This window comes from Spermophilus citellus (genome assembly GCF_964194105.1).
Source record: "Spermophilus citellus genome assembly, chromosome: 2".
Taxonomy (NCBI): domain Eukaryota; kingdom Metazoa; phylum Chordata; class Mammalia; order Rodentia; family Sciuridae; genus Spermophilus; species Spermophilus citellus.
Window position 1 is genome coordinate 247,187,285 of NC_138183.1, and position 25,867 is coordinate 247,213,151.

The window sequence follows — 25,867 nt, forward strand, 5'->3', positions numbered from 1 at the left end:
GCGCACAACGCGGACACAGCGGGGCGCGGACCCGGGAAAGGTGCAGGACGCGGCGCCTCGGGCGGGGCGGGGCGGGTTACCGTAACCCCGCGGCGCCGGCCTCGCCCTCGTGCGCGGGCGCGGAACCGTTGCCCGCCGAGCTGTTGCGGGCCGAGCGGTTTGCAGAGCTGGCCTGGGAGGGCTGCGATCGGCATCTCCACCTGCGTGACACTCCCGCGCCCGCCTCCCGCGGCGCCCTCGGTAAGTCAGTCCGCCGCCCTGCGGGAGCAGCAGCCCCAGGTGCAGGGCTGGTGGGCGACATGGACAGAAATGACCTTTCCTGAAGGTGGGAAGCTCTCTGCTTCGGTGCTGCGGGTCCGAGGCTTGGACGCCGAGGAGGTTCGGTGCTCAGACGGCCCCGACCCCTCGATGGGAATAGGAAGGGGCCACACGCCCCCCGGGAAAGCGAGGCCCGACGAGGTCACTGAGCACTCTTCCTGGAGGGCGACCAGACTTGAGACCCGGACTGGGGTTGTTCGGGGAAAATGAGGTCCACTGCAGCTGGTGTGGCTGGGGCGCAGGCTTGGGTCCCGAACCCCGACATGGGGCCGTCAGGTACCCCAGGCCCGGGCCAGCGGGGCAGCGGGGAATTCTGAAGGTCAGGGGTCGCCTTGGGCTTTAGGTACCAAGGTGACACCGAGTTGCCTCCCGAAGTGAAAACTTGGACTTGGCCTCTCTGCCGTCTCCAGCGGAGATCTTGCCCTGCAGTTTTAGAACTTGGACCTGTCGGAATGACGCTTGCCTCTTCCTGACGCCTAGGCTCGGTCAAGATGAATCCCGTGGTCTTGGTCCACGGTGGCGGAGCCAGCAGCATCTCCCAGGACCGGAAAGAGCGAGTGCGCCAGGGCATCTCGAAAGCAGCGACTGGGGGCTACAACGTCCTCAAGGAGGGAAGGAGTGCAGTCGATGCTGTGGAAGAAGCAGTGACCATCCTGGAGAACGATCCCGAGTTCAACGCAGGTAAATTGCGCCTCAGCTAGTGAACAATACGCCAATCAGATCAAGCTCCTACCCCAACACATACTTGAAGAGTCTAAGATGTTGCCTTTGGGGGTTTTGTTTGGTATGGCGGGTTGAACCCAGGGGCGCTTTACCACTGAGCTACATCCCCAGCCCTTTTTACTTTTTATTTTGAGACATGGCCTGACAAAGTTGCTGAGACTGAGGTTGTCCTTGAACTTGGGCTTCCACCGCCTCAACCTCCCCATTCACAGGGATTACAGGCAGGCTCAGCGGTGCCCAGTGAAACAATATGGTAAGGGGAAAAGCAGTATTTTTCTTTTACCTGTTGATCAACTTGTTTTGGGAGGAGTCCGAGATTTTAAATCCACTAATTCACTCTTTATTTAACCAATTTCTGAGAATTCATATACCAAAAGGCCTTTTATTACATTGAAGGGGGGGGGGGGCCTTGAGGGAAGAAACTTTACATATCATAAACTGTACCCTTTTCAAGTTTTGAAAAAAGGTGTACACCTGTATGAGCACCACCACACCCAAGATATAAAACATTTCTATCCCCCTCTGTGATATTATGACAGAATAAGAAATGTGTATTTGGTCTCTCTCCACCCTTTCAGGAACACAGCACCTGAAACCCTTGTAATTCCAGAGGACCATGAGAGTGCTGGGAGATTTGTACAGGGGAGTGAATCAGGGGCACTCCACTGAGCCATATCCCCAGCCCTATTTTGTATTTTATTTAAAGACAGGGTCTCCCTGAGTTGCTTAGTGCCTCTCCCATTGCTGAAGCTGGCTTTGAACTCTCAATATTCCTGCCTGAGCCTATCAAGCCACTGGGATTACAAGTGTGCGTGACCATGTACCAAAGATTGAACCCAGGGGCACTTAACCATTGAGCCACATCCCCAGCCCATTTATTTATATGTGTGTGTGTGTGTGTGTGTGTGTGTGTGTGCATATATATATATATATATATATATATATATATATATTCTAGATAGGGTCTCACTAAGTTGTTTAGGGCCTCACTATGTTCCTAATTGCTAAGGCTGGCTTTGAACTTGAAGTCCTCCTGCCCCAGCCTCCCAAGCCACTGAGATTACAGGCATGTGCCACCATGCCCAGAGCTAGGAGAATCTTTTATTCTAATATTTGATCTTTGACCCCAGCTACTAACACAAAGTACCTATCTCTTGTAATTTCCTGGGTGATAGGAACAGCTTTTGTCCTAATGAGGTGACTTTGGGTGGGCTTCTAAATGGAGGCTGGTCAGTATACAAACCAAGCCATAATTAGGTTGAATTTTGCAGCCCTTCACCCCCATCCCCTTGGAAAGGGAGATGAGTCAGAGACAGTTTATAACCCATCATGACTACATGATGAAGCCTTCCATAAAAATCCCAGAATTGCAGGTTAGTGAACACACCCATGTACCAGGAGGGTAAGTAAACACCAACTCCACAGGGTCAGAAGCCCTTGTGCCCAGGAGCCTTTGCAGACTTGACCCTATGTATTTTTGTTCCTGGGGTTTTAGGACAAAGGCCCTGCTCCAGGGGTCCCTGTGGGTTCTGCCACTCATCCCAAGATGCCAATATAAGAGATGGTCAGGGGCAAAGGAAGGAAAGAAATTTTATCAGTGTAGTTATACTAGGAAGACAAGGGACTATGTCTTCAACCTGTTGGGGGGGGGGGGTGGTACTGACATGAATTTAGGTTTAAATGGAGAAAGATGTGGAGGGGGCAGGATGGGCATAATTAAGCATCTTAGTCAAACTGCTCTCCTGTTGATAGTCATCTCAGTTGTGGTTCTTCCAGGTAGCTCCATAGAAGTCATCCTATGAAGGGACAATCCCATTCCCAACATAGGGTAATATATCTGTGAGGCTCCCCTGATCCTGGAATCCAGGGTAACTGAAGATTTAGAGCAATGACTGGAGACTTCTAGGCACTGCTGCAACTGGTCTGGGATAGGATATTGTAAAAAGCTGTTATTTTTTTTTTAAAAGAGAGAGTGAGAGAGGAGAGAGAGAGAGAGAGAGAATTTTTAATATTTATTTTTTAGTTCTCGGCGGACACAATATCTTTGTTGGTATGTGGTGCTGAGGATCGAACCCGTGTCGCACGCATGCCAGGCGAGCGCGCTACCTCTTGAGCCACATCCCCAGCCCTAAAAAGCTGTTATTTAAATCTTGAAAATATTTCAGTTACTCTCCTCTTGATGCCTCCTATCTTTTTTTTTAATATAAAGCCAAACAGTTTTTTTTTTAAGAGAGAGGGAGGGAGGGAGAGAGAGAGAATTTTTTAATATTTATTTTTTAGTTCTCGGCGGACACAACATCTTTGTTGGTATGTGGTGCTGAGGATCGAACCCGGGCCGCACGCATGCCAGGCGAGCGCGCTACCGCTTGAGCCACATCCCCAGCCCGATGCCTCCTATCTTGAAGGGGGATAAAGAGGCTAGGTAAATTCAAGGCTAATCAACTTTTTATTACCAGTTTTCAGACATATACTCCTTAAATGCCTACGTGCAGAGTTGAGCAGGAATTTTATACAAAGTTCAAGGTGATAAAGGAGACAGATACAGAATGAAGGCAGAGATGCCAAGCTTTATTCGTTTTTAGTTATTCAGTGGGCATCTATAGGCTGAAGAGAAGAGTCAGTGCTTTTAGCAAAAGTAACCACTAAATCCTTGTTACATTTTTCATCTGGCTGTTCATCTGTGTCCTTTATCCTATCCGTTACTCATATTCTAAACCAGTAAACATAAGTATTCCTCTGAGTCTAATGGGCTGTCCTAGGGAATTAAAGAAACTCAAGAAGGAGGTTGCTGGGCATGGTGGCACACACCTGTAATCCCAGCAACTCAGGAAGCTGAGACAGGAGGATCACAAGTTCAAAGCCGCCTCAGCAAAAGCGAGGCCTTAAGCAACTCGGTGAGACCTGTCTCTAAATAAAATACAAAATAACACTAGGGATGTGGCTCAGTGGTGCCCCTGAGTTCAATCCCCGGAACCCCCCCCCCAAAAAATGGGGCGAGTTGCAGAAACCCATCAAAACCTTCCATTTATAGCCAAGTGAGGCAGAAGTTTTGGGTAATCTACCTGTAATTGGCTTCTGAAGTAGGAGGCAGTCTAACCTGTGGGATCTGACTCTAGCTCTGTGTAGATGGTGTCAGAAGTAAATTGAATTATAGGACATCAACTGCAGATGAATTGATGTGCCAGGGAAAGAAACCCACACATCTGATGTCAGAAGTGAGGTATTGAGAGCTAAGGAACCCTAAAATTCCTTCACACCACTTTGCAGTTATTCCCTTCTTCATCCCTAGCAGCAGTCCAAATGCGCTTCTGTCACCATAGATTAGCTTACATTTCCTAAAATTGCATATAAAATTGCAGAGTATGATGCTTTTGTGTTTGGCTTCTTTGACTCAAATCTGCTCATTTTTTAGAATAATAATCATCATAGCTGATATATGATGTACTATATACCATACTCTAAGAAATTTGCACAATTAGCTCATTAAATGTGGACTGTAGTCTGGTGAACAAGGTATAATTATTATGCCCATTTCTCAGTTGAGAACACTAAGGCACAAAAAATTGACTAACTTGCTGCAAGACATTTGCTTCCTCTTTATTCTGAAAGAGAAACCTAAGATCTCATGATTAAAATACTTCTTGGAATTATACCACCCACCCAACATTGTTCAGCGAATATTGACTGAGTATTTGTGCTATCTCCTTGACTCTGCTGATCACTCACCAACTCTTAAAAACCTTTCGCAGGGGCTGGGGTTGTGGTTCAGTGGCAGAGCACTTGCCTCACACATGTGAGGCACTGGGTTCGATCCTCAGCACCACATAAAAATGAATAAACAAAATAAAGATATTGCATCCGTCTATAACTAAAAAATATTTAAAAAAAAAAAAAAAAAAAAAAAAAAAAACCTTTCGCAAGTCTGCCTGACCACAGAATGAGACGTGACAGTGCACTTTTATGGCTGTTTGTAGAACCGGAGTTTACCAGCTGGGGACCAAGCAGCCAGCATGGGAAGCAGCCAGGTTTGTCAGTGGGAGACCTGTAAACCAAATGCCTCTTAGCAGTCAGGACCCGCTGGCTGACAAACCCCCACTTGTTTGCAGAGGACCTTGATTTGAAGCAGATTCTGGTCCCCCCGCCGTCTTATTAGCTAACAGGATCCCTCATCCTCATTCGTGGGGAAGTTCGGATTAGGAAACCCAGCAGCCAGCTCTCCTTTCTTGGCTACCTTCTGGGTACCTTCCTCTAATATCCAGATGTCTGCTGTTCAGCTCTTTAAGGGAGATGAGTAGAGCTTTAAAAAAGGAAATGAAAGATTTGGGGGAATAGATGGGCTCTGACAGTATGCTGTCTATCTTGGCTGTTTTTCCATTTGCTTTTACAGACAGATTCAAGCAGCCTCTACCATCATCCCCTGGAATATCTATTTGGGAACTTCATACAAAAAGCTGACTCCCAGCAGTTACTGGGTTCTGTGATGATAACTAGCACTCACGACAACTTATCTGAGTGTCAGTGAAGATGCTGTCTATGTTTCCATTCCTGTTTTAATATGGATTTTACTTTATGTTGATTGCTGGTTCCAGTATTTGAAGTCGTTTGTTTGATACTAATGGAATAAAAATTGAACTTTGAGATTTGACTGCCAGAATTTCTTTTTTTTCCTTTTTCCTTTTTCCAAGCTGGGGTATCACTATGTTGCCCAGATTGGCCTCAAAAACCTGAGCTCAAGTGATCTTTCCACCTCAGTCTCCTGAGTCGCTGGGACTAAAGGCACCACCACACCCATCTTAGAAATATTGTTTAAAGTCTTACTTAGATTTTCAGCCTTTACATTTCCTGGAATAGAGCAACGTTCACACAGCACTTTAGATTGTTATTTATTCTATTATTAAGGGTTTTTTTTTATTTCCTTTAGTGGTAGATAGACACAATGAGTTTATTTTTTTTAATATTTTTTTTATTTTTTAGTTGTACACGGACACAATATCCTTATTTTATTTTTATGTGGTGCTGAAGATCGAACACAGAGCCCTGCATGTGCTAGGCGAGGGCTCTACCGCTGAGCCACTACCCCAGTCCATGACTTTATTTTTATGTATTTATTTTTATGTTTGCTGAGGAGCAAACCCAGTGCCTCACACCTGCTAGGCAAGTGCTTTACCACTGAGCTACAGCCCCAGCCCCTCTGTAAATTCAGTTTTACAAGTTGTCAAAGAGTCTTTGAGGTAACAGGATTGTTTTTATAATTCTAAATTCCTCATAGCTGTCTATAATTCTTTATAGCATTTTTAACTCCTTTACATCTAAATGGCAAAAGTCTATTGTGGGGTCTAGGAATTGTTTGTGGTTTTTCTGTTGTTTGTTGTTTGTTTGTTTCTTTGTTTTGAAGTCTCCCGTGTGGTTCTAAGATGCAACCAGGTTTAGGATCCACTAGCCTAGTACTATACAATTTTAATAATTGGGTTTTTTTATATAACTTACATTATAATAAAATTCCCTTTTTAGCGTGTAGGTCGATGACTGTGATAAATACATATGGAGGTGTAGCCCCTGCTACGATCAAAAAATAAAATGGCGAGGATGTGGGGAAAAGGGTACTCTTGTACACTGCTGGTGGGACTGCAAACGGGTGCGGCCAATTTGGAAAGCAGTATGGAGATTCCTGGGAAAGCTGGGAATGGAACCACCATTTGACCCAGCTATTGCCCTTCTCGGACTATTTCCTGAAGACCTTAAAAGAGCATGCTACAGGGATACTGCCACATCGATGTTCATAGCAGCACAATTCACAATTGCTAGACTGTGGAATCAACCCAGATGCCCTTCAATAGATGAATGGATAAAAAAAAAATGTGGCATTTATACACCATGGAGTATTACGCAGCACTAAAAAATGACAAAATCACGGAATTTGCAGGGAAATGGATGGCACTAGAGCAGATTATGCTTAGTGAAGCTAGCCAATCCCTAAAAAACAAATACCAAATGTCTTCTTTGATTTAATGAGAGCAACTAAGAACAGAACAGGGAGGAAGAGCAGGAAGAAAAGATTAACATTAAACAGAGACATGAGGTGGGAGGGAAAGGGAGAAAAAAAGGGAAATCACATGGAAATGGAGGGAGACCCTCATTGTTATACAAAATTACATATAAGAGGTTATGAGGGGAATGGGATAACAAACATGGAGGGAAATGAATTACAGTAGATGGGGTAGAGAGAGAAGATGGGAGGGGAGGGGAAGGGGGATAGTAGAGGATAGGAAAGGTAGCAGAATACAACAGTCACTAATATGGCAGTATGTAAAAATGTGATGTGTAACCGATGTGATTCTGCAATCTGTATTTGGGGTAAAAATGGGAGTTCATAACCCACTTGATTCTAATGTATGAAATATGATTTGTCAAGAGCTTTGTAATGTTGTGAACAACCAATAAAAAAAATTAAAAAAATTAAAAAAATAAAAAATAAAATAAAATGGTTCTCTCCCTCTCCACATCCTTTGGGTCCACACCTCCATCCACTTCTGGCCCTTGGCAACAACTAATCTGTTTTCTATCCCTGTAGTTTTGTCTTTTCCAGAATGTCATACATGGATTCATGCAGTCTGTAGCCTTTGGAGTCTGAATTGTCACCCTACAGTGCATGAGAGTGTCCACATAGATCTGGATATCCTCCCAAGTGTGTCCTTGAGGTGGAGAAGTGGTTCTGTTGTATAGGTACCCCACTCATTTAGCCGTTTACCAGCTGGGGGACTTGTTCCACTTGGGATCGTTATAAATAAAATCACCATGAACATTTGTACATGCCCGGTTTCTGTTCTCGCAACTAAAAGGCTCAGGGGTCACTCTAGTTAAACTGGGCTAACTGGGCTGCACGAAATAACCACACAAGAGACACAAACACCTTTTTCTTTGGGGTCGCTGTGACGGCTCCTCTGACCTTAAGGGTCTGCAGAAAGAGAGAGAGCGAGAGCACGCGCTGACCCCTTTTATTGAGGAGAAGCTATTCAAATGAGGCAAGGGGTCAGGTTTCAGGGGGCTGAGTCTATCTTCATGATGTCCACTGTCAGCAGGTTGACTGACACCTGGGTAGGCCACACCCAAGGGCACAGTAAGAGGAGGGGACACACACAAGGCACTTCCATGGAAGATTCTATCCTAAACAGGGCAAGGGGTTATATTACAAAGGAACAGGTGAGCATAGCTTCACCCACGGGGCTGTAGGAAGACACACCCATTTCTGTGACTGAGGGCCTCAGCACCCAGCTGGGGAATGTAACTCAGTCACCCGTAAGGTTGGCCTTCCACATGTACACAGGTTTTTGGGTAAACACAAAACCTAGGTATTTTGTGTGAATACCTAGGAGTATATTGCAAGTATGTATTTAACTTTATTAGAAACTGCCAGACTTTTCCAATGCGACTGCCTTTTTCCATTCCCACCAGCAATAGATGAAAGTTCCAGTTGCTCAGAATCTTCACCAGCTCTGGGTTTCATCAGTATTTTTTAAAGTTTAGCCATCTTAATAGGGGCATGGAGGAATCTCATTGTGGTGGTAATTAGCATTCCCCAAAATAGCAGATGATATTGAACATCTTTTCATGTGTTTTTTTCCCCCAACCACATTTCTTCTTTCATGAAGTCTCTATTCAAATCCTTTGTCAATTTTATTGGTTTTTTTTCCCCTTATTATTGAGTTTTAAATGTTCTTTATATAATTTGGTGTAAACCTTAGACATGTGATCTCTAGATATTTTCACCTTGCCTGTGGCTTATCATTTCTGTCTGTTAACAGTGTCTTCGAAAAAGCAGAAGTTCTCAATTTCATAGTAGTCCAGTTTATTCATTTTTATTGTTAATAGATCATGCTCTTCGTGTCGTAGCATAAATATTTACCTAACCCAGGGTTACAAACATTTTCTCTAAGTAGTCTTCTAGAAATTTTAAGTCTCTGATCTGTTTGGGATACATTTTTGTTTATGGTACAAGGTATATATCAATGTTCTTTTTTTGCATAATTATTCAAGCATCAATTGTTGAAAAGGCCTATAGGAAGAATCAATTGGTTTTCTTCTCTTCACTCACAAAATACTCCTGGTAGCCTAATAGATGGAAGTTTTTTTGTTTTTATTTTTGTTTTTGTTTTTTCATACCAACTAATTCTCTAATAATTCTCTGGACATCAACTGGGTATCCTTCAGTTCAATTATGACTCTAAGTAGACCCCACAGATTAAGGACAATTAGTGGGTCCCAGGTTGCTCACTTCTGTCTAACATATCAGGGGCTCCCTGTTCCCCTCTTCAGGCTCCGTATATTTCTAGGAAGGCTTACGAAATCCAGGGAAACACTTGTACTTGCTTATTTATTATAAGGAAGATGATAAAGGATACTAATCATAAGCCAGATGACATGGCAATGTCTAATCCTTTCTAACATTATCTACCAGGAGTAGAGTCAGATCACTCAGGTTAAGGGCTTAGTTCCACAAGATGTCCCCCATTTACCTTCCAGGACAGGTCACTAAACTCACACATTTACTGGCTTATTATATTAATATAATAAAGGATGCACATGAAGAAATGTACGGGTCAAGGTTATAGGAAGGGTGCAGAGTTTCCATGCCCTCTTTAAGCTTGCTGCCCTCCTGGCACCTCCATGAGTTCAGCAACCCCAGACCTCTCCAAACCCATCCTTAGGAGTTTTTAATGGAGGCTTCATTTTGTAGGTGTGATTGATTGTTTAAACCACAGCCATTGGTTATCAACTCAACTTTTAGTCTGTTCCTCCCCCAGAGGTTAGGACAGTGGTTGACCCTTTAACCACATGGTTAGTTCCTCTGGCAGCCAGCCCCCTATCCTGACACTATCTGGGAGCCCCTAGCCACCAGCCATCTCCTTAGCACACAAAAGGCAATTCCTACTCTCTGTCTTCCAAGAATATTAGCAGCTGTGTGCCAGGAAACTGGGATGGTTAACTAAATGCTTATCACTATCTCCATCCTCCCTAACCTCTGTAAGTCACTCATCTGTTTCCCGTCTTTATAATTTTATTACTTTCAGAATGCACAGTAAAGGGAATCATGTGACTTTTTGGAAATTTTCCCCCCACTCAACATAAGCCCTGGATCCATCTAACATGTTACCCATGTCAAGTTTTTTCCTTTATAGTGCTAAGTAGCATTGTCTGGTACAGATGTACTGCAGTTTATTTAAACATTCACCTGGTAAAGGATATTTTAGTTGTCTCCAGTTTGGGGGAGGGGACTATGCCAGTAAAGCTGCTGAGAAGGTATGTGAACAGACTTTAGTGTGAAAATGAGTTTCTGTACCTCCAGGATAAATGCCCAGGAATAGGGTTGCCAGGACATAGAGCTGGGTAAAGATTTTATCCCCTCTGCCTATGTCTGTCTTTTAATTAATCCATCTACAATATTTGCATTTTATATAATTATATGTGACGACTTGAATCTCCTATCACATTTTAATGTTGTTTGCCCTGTTTTTCAGTTTTCTCTTCTGGCCTGCCTTTGAGTTACTTGAATGTTTTTTAGAATCCCATTTTGTTTTACGTGTAGTGTTTTTGAGTATCTGTCTTTGATTTCTTAGGTATTTGCTCTGGATATTTGTTATGTATACACCTGCCACAGTGCAGTGGCGGTGGCCTCCTTGACACAGGAAGGAGGGAGGCTTCATTACTGCTGGGCTGTGGCTGTGAAGGCCGCTGCAACTCTGCCCTGCCTCAGAGAGTGAGAACTACGGGTTTCTGTATATCGATTTTTTATTTAGTCCATTTGGGCTTCTATTACAAAATGCCACAGAGTGGATGTCTTATGAAAAACAGAAATGTCTTACAGTTTCTGGTAGCTGAGAAGTTCAAGAGCAAAATGCCAGCAGATGAGGTGGCTGGGGAGGGCCTGCCTCCTCATAGACAGGCGTCTTCTCACTCCAACCTCACATGTTGGAAGAGCACCCTCATGAAGTAATTACCTTTCAAGGACCCACCTTCTCATACAATCACCTTAGGGGTAAAGGTTTCAACATTTGAATATAGGGCCACATAATAGCAACTTTGAATTCTGTGACCTTGGTAAATTTATTTATACTAGTAGCATTGGGAGATTCTGTTACTTGTTCACACAGTTATGTCATCTACAGTTAGAGACAGTTTTGTATCTTCCTTTCCAATCTTTATGCCTTTTATTCTTTTTTTGGGGGGAGGAGGGTCTTATTCCATTAGTAAACCCATTCAATATTATGTTCAATAGAGCTAATAAAGGCAGTGGGAGGAAAGCACCCAGTCTCTGACCATTAAGTATGTGTAGTTACAGGATTTTATAGATATCCAGGTTGAAGCAGTTCCCTTACTAGTTTGCTAAGATTTTTTTTCATCATATATGCATGTCATATTTTGTCATATGAGTTTTCTTTATCTGTTGAGATATGTTTTTGCTTTTGTCTTATATGGTGACTACGGATTGATTGATTTTTTAAATGTTAAACCAGGCTTGCATACACCTGAGATTAACACCACTTTGTCAGGATGTAGAATCTTTTTCTTTATATTGCTGCATTTGATTTTTAAAATATTTTTAGTCGTCAATAGGACTTCATTTTATTGATTTATATGCAGTGCTGAGAATTGAACCCAGTGCCTCACACATGCTAGGTAAGCGCTCTACACTGACCACAATCCCAGCCCCACTGCATTTGATTTTTTAGCATTTTTCTTTTTTTTTAGCTTGTGTCGTATAATATTGGGTAAAATATTCTTCAGATTTCCATGTTTTTAATTGACTTGTGTCTCTATATTTAAAGTAGATTTCTACAGATAGTATATCTTTTTATACAATTTGATAATAGGCATATTATAAATAGCAGGGCATGTCATTCTATGCCCAAAGGACAACTTGTGCTGCTTTGGTAATTACTGTAACTAATTTTGAATTATTAATCTTGCTTATATTATCAGTCTTGAAAAATTTTCTAGTGTGATACTCTCCTGTAACCCTAAAATAATTGCTTCTGTAAAGGTGGGTTTCATGTAACAACCCGTGAAGGCTCTAGGAGTGGTGGAAAGATGGGAGCTGCCTTGGCAGAAGGAAACAGACCTGGATCTAATGGACATTCAACATGGGGAAAGTTGCTTTGCCGGTTTCCTCACCTGTTCAGTTTGCACACAATCAAAGCAGCCAGTGCTCCTGCCTTCCCACAAGGCCAAGCCAGGGGCTATTCTGACTGAGTGCTTAAGGTGCCTTTCTGCCTCACTGAAGCCTGCAAGGATGGCCCGGGTGGGTGTTCTTCCCTCATCTTACAAATGAGAAGATGGAGGAACAACAGGGTTAAGAGATTTGCGGGCACCCTGCAGGCAGCGGGAGTTGGAGAAAGGGAGATTGTGATGAGGGCTGAGGTGTGTGCATGGAAGCCCCAAACTTGAGTGAAGTGGATCCAGAGAGGAGCTGGAGTGGACCAGGAGGTCGGAGGCCAGATCAGGAATGGCTTCACACTCTATTTTGTAGGTTGTAGGATGCTGTCCTAGTCCATTTCTTATGGCTATAACAAAAGATCTGAGGGTGTACCTCGGTGGAGAACAGGGCACTGGCCTGGTGTGCACAGGGTTCTGGGTTTGAATCCAGATACCACAAAGGAAAGGGAGGGAGGAAGGGGAGGGGAGGAAAAGTGGGGTAGTTAGCTCACAGTTCTGGGACTCAGGAGCTTGGTAACCACCATCTGCCCAGGGCTAGTGGGGGCCTCATGGCAGATGGCATCACATATCTGGAGAGCAAGTAAGGAACCAGGGAGGGGACAGGAATACTGTTTTATTAAAAAAAAAAAAAAAAAAAAAAAAAAAAAAACACTGTGTCCTAGCATGATGGCACACTCCAGTAATTCCAGTCACTCAGGGCCAGGAGGATTGCAAGTTCAATGCCAGACTGGATCACTTAGTGAGTTCCTATCTGAAAATCAAATAAAAAGTAAAAAGGGCTCAGGATAGATTTCAGGGTTCAATCCCCAATACCAAAAAAAAAAAAAAAAAAAAAAAATCCCCTTTCTCTGGCAGTGGAATAGAGATGGATTGAAGTGGATAAATTACAGGAAAACCTGGATTCTTCTCTCAATTCTTAATTTTTGCTTTTCAACTTGGTTGTAGGTTGTGGGTCTGTCTTGAACACAGAAGGTGACGTTGAAATGGATGCCAGTATCATGGACGGCAAAGACCTGTCCACAGGAGCAGTGTCTGCAATGCGCAATATAGCGAATCCCGTCAAACTTGCACGGCTTGTTATGGAAAAGGTACATGTGCATGGAGCGCCATGTTCCCGCAGAGTGTCCACCCCAGGGCCTCAGTGACAGAGGCCTGACTGAGGGGAAGTACGTGAGATCACTGTTCTAAAAATATGTACAGAAACAGAAACAGCAGCATCTGAGTTCTCAAATCGGCCACAATTCCACCAAGCCACCATCTCCAGCCCTTTGGGGTTTTTACCTAGAGACAGGGTCTTGCTCTGTTGCCTAGGGCCTCACTAAATTGCTGAGGCTGGCTTGAACTTGCGATCCTCCTGCCTCAGCCTCCAAGCCACTGAGATTACAGGCGTGCACCCCTGGGACTGGCTCTTCCTGTATTTTCTTCAGGCCTCTTTCAACACCTATAACTCAGCACACACAAATTGAGCAGACCAGCTATTTAGGAGCATGTGTTAAATACAAACATGTTAAGTTTTCTAAATTTAAGATCATATGTAAGTCACATCCCTTTTTCTGCATTCAGAAAAGCCAGTCAATGAAATTTGCATTTTGATCTTTTGTACCCAAAGAGAAACAATTATTTCCACACAGTTGGTACAGGTAAGAAGATTAGAGATTTTCCAGAAATTAACCGTTTTTCCTTTTCTGGCTGGCTCAGACACCTCATTGCTTTCTGACGGGTGAAGGTGCGGGCAAGTTTGCAGCAGAGATGGGGGTTCCAGAGGTTGCCATGGAAGAACTGATAACGGAGAGAAGCAAGAAGCAGCTGGAAAAAGAGAAACATGGGAACGGCGCCCAGAGATCAGACTATCCAAAGTGAGTCTTACCTGCCGCCCATCCTTCCAGGAGTTATTAAATATCTACATTTCTTAAATGATCCAAACCAAATACCAGAAAAGCTACTCTTGTTATTCTCAAATTTAACTTTGCTTATTACTCCTATGAGCCAGGCGAGCAGAGTTCCTTTCCTGGCATGATTTAAGGAGAGAATGATTTGCATTAGGGTGTCATTTACCCAGATGCTTCTCCCTTCCCTGACTGGGTACCAGGGGTTGAACCTAGGAGAGCTTACTCTCTGAGCCACATCCCCAGCCCTATTTTGTATTTTATTTTGAGACAGGGTCTCACTGAGCTGCTTAGCTCCTCACCTTTGCTGAGGCTGGCTTTGAACTCAGGATCCTCCTCTCTCAGCCTCCTGAGCTGCTGAGATTACAGGCATGCGCCACCGTGCCCTGCAAAAATCCTCTTATTTAAAGCAATTTTGAAAATAAAACGTGAAGATGGTATGGGAAGTAATAATGGACTCACTTTAGAGACTGCCTAGTTCTTACTTGGAACCACCTAGGGAACTTTTTCAGAATATTCATGCTTAAGTCCCTCCCTAAAGAATCAGACTTACCAGATCTGCAGTGATGAGGCCCGGCAGGTGCCAGATGGAAAAGCGTCCCAGAGAATTCTGGTTAAGAATCCGATTTACCTGGGGGGGCTGGGGTTGTGGCTCAGCGGTAGGGCGCTCGCCTAGCATGCACAAGGCCCTGGGTTCAATCCTCAGCACCACGTAAAAATAAAAATAAATAAAATAAACGTTTAAAAAAAAAAAGAATCCGATTTACCAGGCTGGCCATGTGCTGGGAACTGGTGGCAACCTCAGGAGCATGCTAGTGTGTCAGTGGGCTAGTGGAGGAAGGGGGTGGCTTGATAAATGATTCATGTTTATATCCAAAGATGTTGCCACGTTGCATCCCAAGACTCTGGAACTCTGAATCTCCACCAGCCAGGGCTGCTCTTAGATGTAAGCAAGCAGGGCTCCTGCCTGGAGCCCGGCACTTTAGAAGGGTTTCACGCCATGAATACACCTTTGTCACTCAGTATTGGCACCACACAACCCATAACCCTCCGCCTCCCTCCTCATCTGCTCCTGTGACGGACTCCATTCAGCTACCAGGGGAAGGCTGAGCCACCTCCCTTGCTCTACGTCTCGGAAGCAGAGGCCGTCTGAGTCCAAATCTGTGGGTTGTGCCACTGCCAACAGCAGAGACGGATACTGCTCTGGAATGTGGGAAGACTGGAACAGCAGGACTCAGGTAAGAGAAAAAGCAAATTAATGAAAAGTTAACTTGTCACAAAGTATTGATTCCCTCTAGTGCCAAGCATCCAGTATCTCGGCTCTGCTGTTTCAGCTTGAAGTTCTGAAGGTACTGAATTAGTAGCATGTGCACAGAGTTAAATTTGTGTGCATGTCTGACTAGAAGAGCAGTAGAAACATGAGAGCCACTTACATCACTTTTAAAAATAAAAGGAAACAGGTGAAATTAATAATATATTTTATTTAACACAGTATATTATATTACCATCCAAAATATTTCCATTTCATCTGGTAATCACTATAAAAATTATGTATGAGCTATCTTACACTCTTTTTTCATACTAAATCTTTAAAATCTTACATGTGTTTTGTGCCTGTGGTGCACCTCAATGCAGCCTAGCTACATGTGGCTAGCAGTCACCAGCGGCCACCTGTAGCTGGCAGTGACCACAGTGAACAGCACAGCTCCAGAGTCAGCTGCCCAAGGGGCTAACTAAATGGACCTTGAATATAGAATTTTGAGTGTTTCTGTTTTATTTAATAAGAGATCATTAAGACATTTAGTTAGGCTGGGGATGTGGCTCAAGCGGTATCGCGATCGCGCTCGCCTGGCATGCGTGTGGCCCGGGTTCGATCCTCAGCACCACATACCAACAAAGATGTTGTGTCCGCCAAGAACTAAAAAAAAAATAAATAAATATTAAAAATTCTCTCTCTCTCTCTCTCTCTCCTCTCTCACTCTCTCTTTTAAAAAAAAACATTTAGTTAATTTCAAAAATGTAACATTAAAATTCTCAGCTCTTAAGTGATTTTGACGTAAGACATATTCATTATTTATAACCCACGTTTTGATTGTAGTGTTAATAGACAATTTTTTTTATGTTTTACAAAAAACTGACTTGAAAATTAAGTCTTTAAATTACTTTTTATATTTTTTCAACTTCTTTAGATTCCCACTTCATTTTTTATGAAAATATATTCTAATTTTTTTGTATACTTTGGATATAACTTTATTTTACTTTTTAATCCCTAGATTATTGAAATTGAGTATAAGTCAAGATTTTGATAGAAAAAGAATGAATACTAAAATGGATCTCACAACAGGAAACAAGTGAAAAAAAAAAAAGAAGTTAAAAAATTCTTCAGAGAAGAGTCTGCTTCCACTTTAAAAGCTGGAATCCATAAAGCAAGCAATCTCCTTCCAGGATGAGCCATGTGAAGTTCACAACAGGACATTGCCAATTCTTTGTTAAATCTTCATTTTCTTATCCAAATAGTGGAAATCAGTAAGAAGTTTATTCTCATGGAATCCACAACTTGAACAGATCAAGTGAAATCCCTGAAGCTCGATATTCTTCACTGAAGAATTGAATTTCTGGCCACAAAGAATCACACACAAAAAAAGCACAGGGATTGGGAGGAAGAGGCTGACCACACAGTGGACAGTTGGTGACACCAGAAAAATATAGCGCTGGAAACGTGACCTGCTGTCCTGGAGAGGACAACACGTGTGTCCAGGATTTAGTCAAGCCTCATGGTTCAAGACACCACCAGGGTTTACAGCACAACAGAAATGTTCTTGGTTTAGTAAAAATGATTTCAAAATTCGGCAAAATGCCAAACATGATTTGAAGACAGAAAATGGTGAAACCGTGCTCAGTGTGTAGAATGGGGAATTCAAACACGTTAATTTAATGGGCAATAAAGACATTAAATCTTTTTTTTTTTTTTTTTGAGATAGAGTTTCACTGTCCCAGGCTGGCCTCAAACTCCTGATCCTCCTGCCTCAGCCTCCCAAGTAGCTGGGATTATAGGCAGGCGAACTAGGGAGTGGTTTGTTGGTTGGCTGGTTTAGTGGTAGTTTTTTCGTTTTGTTTTTGGAGGTGTTTTGTTTTTGCAGAGCTGAGGTTGGAACCCAGGACCTTACACATACTAGACAAACACTCTACCACTGAACCCAACTAAAATGTGTTTATTAACACATTTAGAACGTACCGTGGTCAGAAGACGTGCTGGACAACTGACATCTACCGGAGGCTCATCGTGGTACTTGAGGAAGGGAAACAAGTCTAAAGCAACCTGTGTTTCACTGGCTTTACGTCAGCTTCTTAAAATATGGTTTTAAATTAAATGAAGAAGTGGGTGGGGAAACTTTGCTGTAGGCGTTAAGTTAAAAGACTGTTGGAGGCGGCAAGCCTGTGATAATGGTGATGACGGATCTGACCCGGTTGGTAATGGAAGCATACAAGCAGGAAGCTTGGCCGGGAGTCCACTAGGTTCTGTGTCTGTGCGCAGCTGTGTTGGATATGTGACCTCAGCTGTGCCAACGGCAGGGTGCTGTGGAACACAGAGGGATCCTCTAGATACGCCCAAAGGGGGAGCATCTTGACTGAATTCATGCCTGACCCTATAACAAAGACACGTGGTGGGGACACCTGCTGAATGCTGCCGACGTGACTCAACTGAATTCAGATGGGAAGAGCTAAGCAGAACCACAGAAGGTGTCCAAAGAGTAAGGCATGGGCCTCCGCAGAAGGTGAAGGTGATTTTTAATGTGTGCTATCTGTAAGTGCTTGAATACACTACGGGCTGTTTTTGTTGTTTGTTTGTTTGTTTGTTTTTTTAATTCATACTGGAGAGTGAACCCTCGGATGCTTTACCACTGAGTTACATCCTCAGCCCTTTTTCGTTTTTTTATTTTGAGAGGAGTCTCACTAAGTTGCTGAGGCTGGCTTTGAGCTTGTGATCCTCTTGCGTCAGCCTCCTGAGTCACTGGGATCACAGGCATGTAACACCACACCGGGCTTACACTATTGTCTTCTAATAATAAGCTTTAAAAAAAAGATCTGAGTTGGCCTATTTCTCCTTTAAAAGAATTACAGATATTCTTTGCCTAATTCAAGGAAGAACTTATGTACAAAAAGTCCCCAAACCAATTTCTGCAGACACTATTTTTAATCTGTATGGTCTCATTTGAAGAGAGAGATATGAACAAAATTGAAGAAAATGCTTCTATCTCTGGTTTTCTTTATAATATACCAGCACTGAAATTTAAAAGAAGAATTTATTTGCATGGAAATAGATATCACTTAAGAGATGATGAAATGACGATAATAAATGGTTGTGATTTATACGACCAAATTAAAGTATGTAATATCTTCTGTGATAATAATTTATCATGTATAGATCCATGCGGTGTTTTTGCATGATGATGTAAAAATCAGGATTCACTTCCAAATCTAAGTATGCTTTAAGAACTACATTGGGCAATTCCATATTTATCCAAAGTAAGGCATCTCCAGATTAAAATTGCTTAAAAATGTACTAAGAATACATCGACTCCAAAAAGGTTGTCCTATTTTTCATTTTTTGTCAGTAGAATTCAATAATGTGTGAAAATGTTGAGTGTGAGAACAAGACAAGTGACCCCTGAAACAAAGACAAGAAAAATGGATTGTTTGGAGGAAGTGCATAACCATTGTGAATCCTGCTGCCATCCCCAGCTAATCCAATGGTGCAAGTGTGCACAATATTAATTATAATAATAATTAAATTACATCATCGTTAGTAGTATGTGAACTTTCAGTTAAATGAAAAACGTAGCTTTACCATACTTTTCAAGATCAGACAGCATGGAGATTCCTAAAGAAATCTAAAATAGAACCAGCATGTGACCCCACAGCCCGTCTGTGTCGTACACCCCAGGGAGATGAAATCAGCGTGTCCTAAGACTTCTGCACTCCCCCCTTCGTTGCAGCATCATTGTCAATATTCAAGATGTGGACGTGTCCGTAACGGATGCATGGATCAAGAAATTGTGGGGGTGGGGGGTGTGTGTGTAAGTAATGGAATATTAAAAAGAATTGGGCTGGGATGTAGCTCAGTGGCAAAGCTTCTGCCTTGCATTTGCAAAGCCCTGGGTTTGACCACCGCCCTCGGCCCCCCCCCCCCGCCCCAGTTACAAAAAAGACAAAAAAAAAGAACCCCACCAACAAGGGGATTCTGCCGTTTGCAACCACATGGATGGGCCTTCAGGACATCAGGCTAAATGAAATCAGACAAAGAAAGAAAAACACAGCATGATCTCAGCTGCGTGCGGCATCTGAAATAAATAAATAATCAAATACATAGAAAAGAATAATAATTCCTAGGGACTGGGAGAGGGTGGGATGAGGGAAGTGGGGAGAAGTGGGTCCAAGGGTACAAAGTAACAGTTACGTAGCATGGATAAATCTAGAGACCCGACATACAATGTGCAGACGGTCATTAATGATATTATCTACTGGAAATTCACCAAGAGTGGATCTTAGGTACTTTTACCACACTCAAAAAAAGGTATAGATATATAATTTTGATTGACTATAATAATAATTTCATTATATCAAAATATACAGTATACCTTTATTTTATGCGTATATATTATTTTCATATATATGTGTGTGTGTGTGTGTGTATATATATATATATGTGTGTGTGTGTGTGTGTGTGTGTGTGTGTATGTATGAAAATATTTTCAAGATAGTTTACCATGGTAAGAAGGTAGAGAATATTCATAAATTCTGAGTACTGACCATATATGCTGTGTGGGCCTCTGACTCCATATGTGCTCCTGCCCTGTCCCTTGCAAATGTTGGGAGCCAGCCCAACACTGGCAATGCCTGAGGGCACCTCTTTACTTACCTACTTTTACTTTCTTTATGGCATTTTTTACCATATAAAAGATTTTTTTTTGTAATATGTCTACTTTTTTTTATAGTTTAGAAAACTAAAACACAGAAAGCATTTCCCACTTGAGACACACAGCCCCCTAGATTGAGGTCTTTGGCCACCCGCAAGTAGTCTTTGAGGTGACGGAACCGGGGGCTCCTCCTGAGTAGATGCCCTGAAGGCAGGCAGTGTGGGGCTGCGGTCCAGCCTCTCCAGGTGACCACTTAACCCCGCAGCCTGGGTCCAAGACAGAGTTTTTATTTCTCAGCCCTACCACACTCCTCCATACGCACACCAACAGCAAAACAAAAAACCCTACTCCTAATGATCTCCTACACTGCAATACGTGCCTTTTCACTTGTGAGGCCAAACGCCTTCAGACTCTTTCAAGATTTCTCTCCTCACATCCTGTCCACCTGCAAACTCAGGTCTGCCTTCAAAATGTCCAGCCTCTCATCACCCCTTCCACCAAAACTGCTGTAACAAACCAGCGCCTCCTCACACCTCCTCCCTGTCAACTGCACACCACAGCCAGAGTGATTCTTTTAAGATAAACTTTGCAGAGGAGCACGTACACAAGCACACCAGTCATGCGTCTGCACCTTGATGGATTTTCACAGAATACACACACCCACATAATCAGCTGCCAGATCAGAAAACAGGATGTTGCCAGAAGCCCCACCTCCTGCCCCTTCCTGCCTTCCCCTCCCCCAGGTAGCGGCTGGCTGACTTCTAGCACAGTGGATGGTGTGTTGCCTGTCGTTAGCTTGGATTGAGTGGAACCACACAGTGTGTACTTGGGGGTCTGCCTTCCTCCCCACTGGGGTGTGGTATTCCATGAGTATCCCATGGTTATCTACTCATCCTGAGGTGGGGAGGGGGATTTGTGTCTTCTGTTTGGGGTCATTACAAACAGTGCTGCTAGGAACATCTGTGTGCTCTTTCTGGTGATCATGTGTCCACGTTTCTGCTGGACGGATTGGCCGTGTGTGATTGTAGGGTCGTGGAGCGCCTTTATGTTCAGCCTTAGCAGATGTTGCAAAGTGAGATTTCAAAAGGGTCCGGCCAGTGTACACCTGCGGCCTTACTGAATGAATGATGATTAGGGTTCCTGCACATTTTTTGTTAGCGCTTTATATTGTGCTTTTGAATTTGAACGGTCCCCGTGGGTGGGTGCAGCGATAAGAATGATTATTTTTAAAATTCAACTCAGATAGCGACACTTCTTGGCTTAAACTCCCCTATCTCCTATCTCACATTTGCTGCTGTGACTCAGCGCCTCGGACCTGACGGTATTCCAGGATGGTTTACTGTGGAATCTGGGTGGATGTACGGGTGTTAAAATACGTTTTCAACCATCTCATCGGAAAATTCATAATAGAATGTCAGGAGGGAAATCAACTTACTAGATCCTCACAAAAACCCCATAAAATAGGTACCTGGCAGCTCCACCATACCTGGGAGGTGGCCACCCTGGAGCTACCAACTCACGTCTTCCGTTTCTTTCCGTTCTTGGTGGCCGCTTGAGAATCTCTTAGGGGCAGGCAGGGATCCAAGGGAATCTCATGCACGCCCAAGTTTGAGATGCAGTCATATTTATAAATCTGTTATATTTGTCCCCATTTCGTTCATGGGGACAGTGAGACACAGGGAATAAAACTTAAGCCACACAGCGAGATAATGGTGGTGCCGGACTAGATGTCCTCCTAGAGTACAGAGCTAGAGAACGTCTGGAAATCTGCCTGTGACTGACATGTGGGGTAAGAAGCAAAGGAGAGTGTTGGCATATGGAAGGTGTCCCCACACGCCAACATGTCATGTGGGAATTCAGTGGCTGTAAGCCACACTGGTGCTTGTGGGAGCGTTTCTCATCTTCAAACTGTCACTCTTTTTGTTTTTGGCAGAAACTCGGCGGGCACTGTGGGTGCCGTGGCCTTGGACTCCAAAGGAAACGTGGCTTATGCCACCTCTACAGGGGGTATCGTTAATAAGATGGTTGGCCGAGTTGGGGACTCACCATGTGTAGGTAGGTCTGAGGGACCGCTCCTGCCTCTGCCCCTTTCTCTCCCTGTCACCAGGTCCCCTTCGTTCTCTCTTCTCCGCTGTTCTCTCCTTTTCATTTTTCATTTCCTCTTCTCAATGACAGCTTCAGAATTGGGGGCTGGAAGGGTTGTTTGGGGCACTGCTTTGAGAGGATGTTTTCATCCAGTGGGCACTCTGTTCCCTGGATTACATTTTGGGGATGCCTTGGTGAAGGAAACAGAGATGGGCAATGCATTAAATGCTTAAAATGCCCCGGGCTTTTAACCCTGTAGGCTGCCTGTCTTCTCTTTAGCCCCGGTTCAGAATCTGCAGACTTGCCTGCAGAGGGTTAAGCATGCAAAACCTCTTCCCAGGTGTGGGCTCACATTAATGATACAAGAGAGCTGGGAACTTCAGTTTGCAGATATTAGAATTAAGTGGCACAAATTTGACACACTTCTACAGAAATATTACAGATTGAAGTGTTCTTGACATTAACACTAATGCACGTCCTCTCCTTTCCAGGACGTGTGATTGGCAGGGTCGGGGGTTTGTATATGTTTCATCCCGTGCAGACTTTTCAGAGTTTTCTTGTGAGAATTCTGATTGAAGTTTCAGGAACAGCTAAATTGTTTCAACAGCTTGTACTTTGGGTGGAAAACTAACCCTGCCCTCCCTTTTTTAATGTGTTACTTTAGTCTTTGGTAGTAATCTGTACTCTTGACAACTCTTGACATCCTCTGTACTGTCATGAACTTGGAGGAGACCCTGGAAGCCTCTTTAAAGAGAAGATGTCTAATTACTTACCCCAGAGATATGAAATAATCTTTTCTCCTTAGCAAAAAAAAAAAAAAAAAAAAAATCCTCCCAAAATGTCTGGTTGGTTGTGCAGTTTGCCTGCAGCTGGGTTCAGCCCAGGCTCCAGAGGCACGGCAGATCAGGTCCCAGAAACCGAATTCAAATTCGTTACGTTGCGATGGTGACGTCTTGAGAGAGACAGAAGGTGTCACCCAAAGTCCTTGTCTTGGTTCTAACCTGGCCTTTCTGATGAGCATTCCCTTGGGACACCCCAGCCGGCCCCAGAGGACTCTGGGTGGACACTGGGCACACTGCAGAGTTCTCCCAGGTGTTGTCATCTTGAGAAGCGGGGGTGTCTTTGCAGTCCTGCTGCCCACGCCAGGACCACTCTTGGCACCACCCTGGCCTTTTGTGGTCTTAGGAGAAGTGAAAGTAAAGACTTGGCTGCCTCAGCCATCTGGACACCATGGGGTCTGTCCAGTTCCTCCCACAGCAAAAGCTTATAAGAAAAGCCACCTCCCTTCACTAGAGTTTACAGTCCCTACCCTGTTCCAGCTCCTTCCAGAACCAGGGGTTACCTGCCTCTGAAAACCCTGGGGACCCATGACATTCCACACAATGTCTCCATTCCAGAGCCCTTTCCCCCCATGCCCCATCAATAGCGAAGGCAAAAATCAATATAATGCTTCTGAGAGACCAGGGGAGAGTAAAGGGTAACTGTGCCAATACTGTAGGACTCTCAGGCCAGTGGCTGTGTGTGAACAGGTTCAGGAATGGAGAAGAGACCACAAAGTCACTTCCATGTGGGGTGTGGGAAGGAGACCGGGAGGGGCAGGTTCACTGAGCAGGACGGGATGGATATGCTTTGAGGCAAAGGAGATGCTGGCCTGGTGTAGCTGCTCTGTGAGGTCACCCCTGCCTCCCTCCCCAGGGCTCCATCCTCCTGGATTCCAGTGCATTGACACAGTGCAGCCTGGTCCACCGTTGCTTCAGTGACTCCTGGCTATGAACCTGGCCTTTGTCTACTCTTCAGCACTCTGAGGTGATATGTATTTGTGCTTCCTGACCATTGCTGCTCAGTTAGAACCAATCACTTTTTTGAGCAGGATCTGGAGGTTACGCTGACAATAACATCGGAGCCATTTCCACAACGGGGCACGGGGAGAGCATCCTGAAGGTGAATCTAGCCAGACTCACTCTCTTCCACATGGAACAAGGTATGTGGAACAAAGGACAAGTTCATAATCTGCGAAGACAAGTACAGGAGCTAGGTGATCAATCTCTTATTGGCTGCAGATGTTTCTTTCAGGTAGTTTCCACGGTTTGACTCCTCCCCACCTTCTAGTCGGATCTGGGCTAGGAGAGCACTTAGAATACTCTTCTCTCTGCATCTCAGGAGATGGGGGCTGCAGAGGCTTCCAGCCTGGGTGGGATAGGGAGGGCAGCTCTGCTTAGCTGATGCAGGAGCTCTGTCTCGGCAAGAAGGTGAGGATCCTCATTTTAGGCATGCAGATAGAAATCATTAACTCACTTTGGCTTCTCATACTGCAAAGGATGTCACCATCTGATTCCTTTCAGTAACCTGTGTTGTTTCTCAACTTTCCTTTGTTCTCAGGAAAGACCGTGGAAGAGGCCGCGGACCTGTCATTGGGTTATATGAAGTCAAAGATCAAAGGTTTGGGTGGCCTCATCTTGATCAGCAAAACAGGAGACTGGGCGGCAAAGTGGACCTCTACCTCCATGCCCTGGGCAGCTGCCAAGGACAACAAGCTGCACGTGGGCCTTGACCTTGGTGACACCACGATCACAGACCTGCCCTAAACCCCTGAAATGTGTATTCTAGGTGATAACTTGGAGGTAAAATTCATCTGCCTGCTGGGGAGATGCCACTTAATCAATTAGATTCAGAAATGGAAAAATTACGCCATCTGTCCCTCATTTTGTTGCCTTGATCAATAAGTATCTGAATGTTTGGTTGAGGGTGTGGTTTCAAAGCAATGAGAGAAATGCCCATATTAATATCAAAAAAAAAAAAGGGGCCGGGGTTGTGGCTCAGTGGCAGAACACTTGCCTCGCACATGTGAGGCGGTGGGTTCGATTCTCAGGACCACATAAAAAAATAAACAAAGATATTGTGTCCATCTATTAAAAAAAAATGTTCAAATAAGACCAGTGAAGATGACAGTGTCTAGCAAGCAGTCTCCATTGTGTAAGGTTAAAAAGAAGGGAGGATACCTTGGCCCAGTGAACTACCTCAGAGCAGGGAGCCTTTGGGGATGGGGAGACCCAAAGCTTGCAGGTGAAGCACCAGAAAGGGACCAGTCCAGTGAAGGTGCCTAAGTGAGGTGGGAGAAGCTGCAGGAACTTGACAAGGACACTTGGCAAAAGCATGAACGTTCTCGAAGGGAGATGTTCTTCATCTGAGAGAGGGAAAACAGATTTTTCTAAGAAAGCTCAGTTCTCCAGCTTACCAACATAGACATGTTTCCCGATGCTTGCAAAGGACCCTCTGATCACCCGTAGCTCCCCCAGCTGGAGACAAGGGGCAATAATGGAAACTTGGGGTGGGGGGTGCTTTGAGTCTTAAGGGTTTTCTTGGTTCACCTAGTATTCTCCCACAAGCCAGCCCCTACCTGCCACACAGGGAGGCTCCCAGCCTCTACAACAGCAGGGAGTGGCTGATCAGTGGAGAAATGACACCATAATTTACTGAGGACACAGACTCTCTAGAGCTTTGGGACACCCCCCCACCCCCCCCCCCCGAATGTACTGAAAGGGCATTGTTCAGTGTGTTCAGCCTGATAAAGTCATTTCCTTGGTGAGGAATAACCCGTCCTCTCATTGCACTGGAAATGGTCTTTCTCCTGTGACATATCTGCTCAGTTTTTTAGTCTGCCAGGGCTTACCTTCTCTCTGGAAACTCGTTGCTTAACTCTAAATTCCTTGTGCCACTAATAAAATG

The 25,867-nt window shown here is 44.1% G+C and overlaps 1 protein-coding gene across 1 annotated transcript; it reads left to right on the forward strand.

Moving 5' to 3' along the window:
* Positions 1-92: 92 nt before the first annotated feature.
* ASRGL1 (asparaginase and isoaspartyl peptidase 1) lies at positions 93-24,825 on the forward strand. The gene is made up of 7 exons (XM_081281399.1): positions 93-240; positions 799-999; positions 13,198-13,340; positions 13,951-14,108; positions 21,990-22,111; positions 24,012-24,122; positions 24,521-24,825. Exons 2-7 carry the CDS (start codon positions 810-812, stop codon positions 24,724-24,726), a joined length of 930 nt encoding a protein of 309 aa, XP_081137525.1. The 5' UTR covers positions 93-240; positions 799-809; the 3' UTR covers positions 24,727-24,825.
* Positions 24,826-25,867: the final 1,042 nt, after the last annotated feature.

Excerpts from the sequence above, each read along its gene's own strand:
- ASRGL1 (XM_081281399.1), top strand. The coding sequence starts at position 810 with ATGAATCCCGTGGTCTTGGTCCACGGTGGCGGAGCCAGCAGCATCTCC. Across the intron at positions 1,000-13,197 it reads CGATCCCGAGTTCAACGCAG|GTTGTGGGTCTGTCTTGAAC; the intron begins GTAAATTGCGCC and ends ACTTGGTTGTAG. Across the intron at positions 14,109-21,989 it reads CAGAGATCAGACTATCCAAA|AAACTCGGCGGGCACTGTGG; the intron begins GTGAGTCTTACC and ends TGTTTTTGGCAG.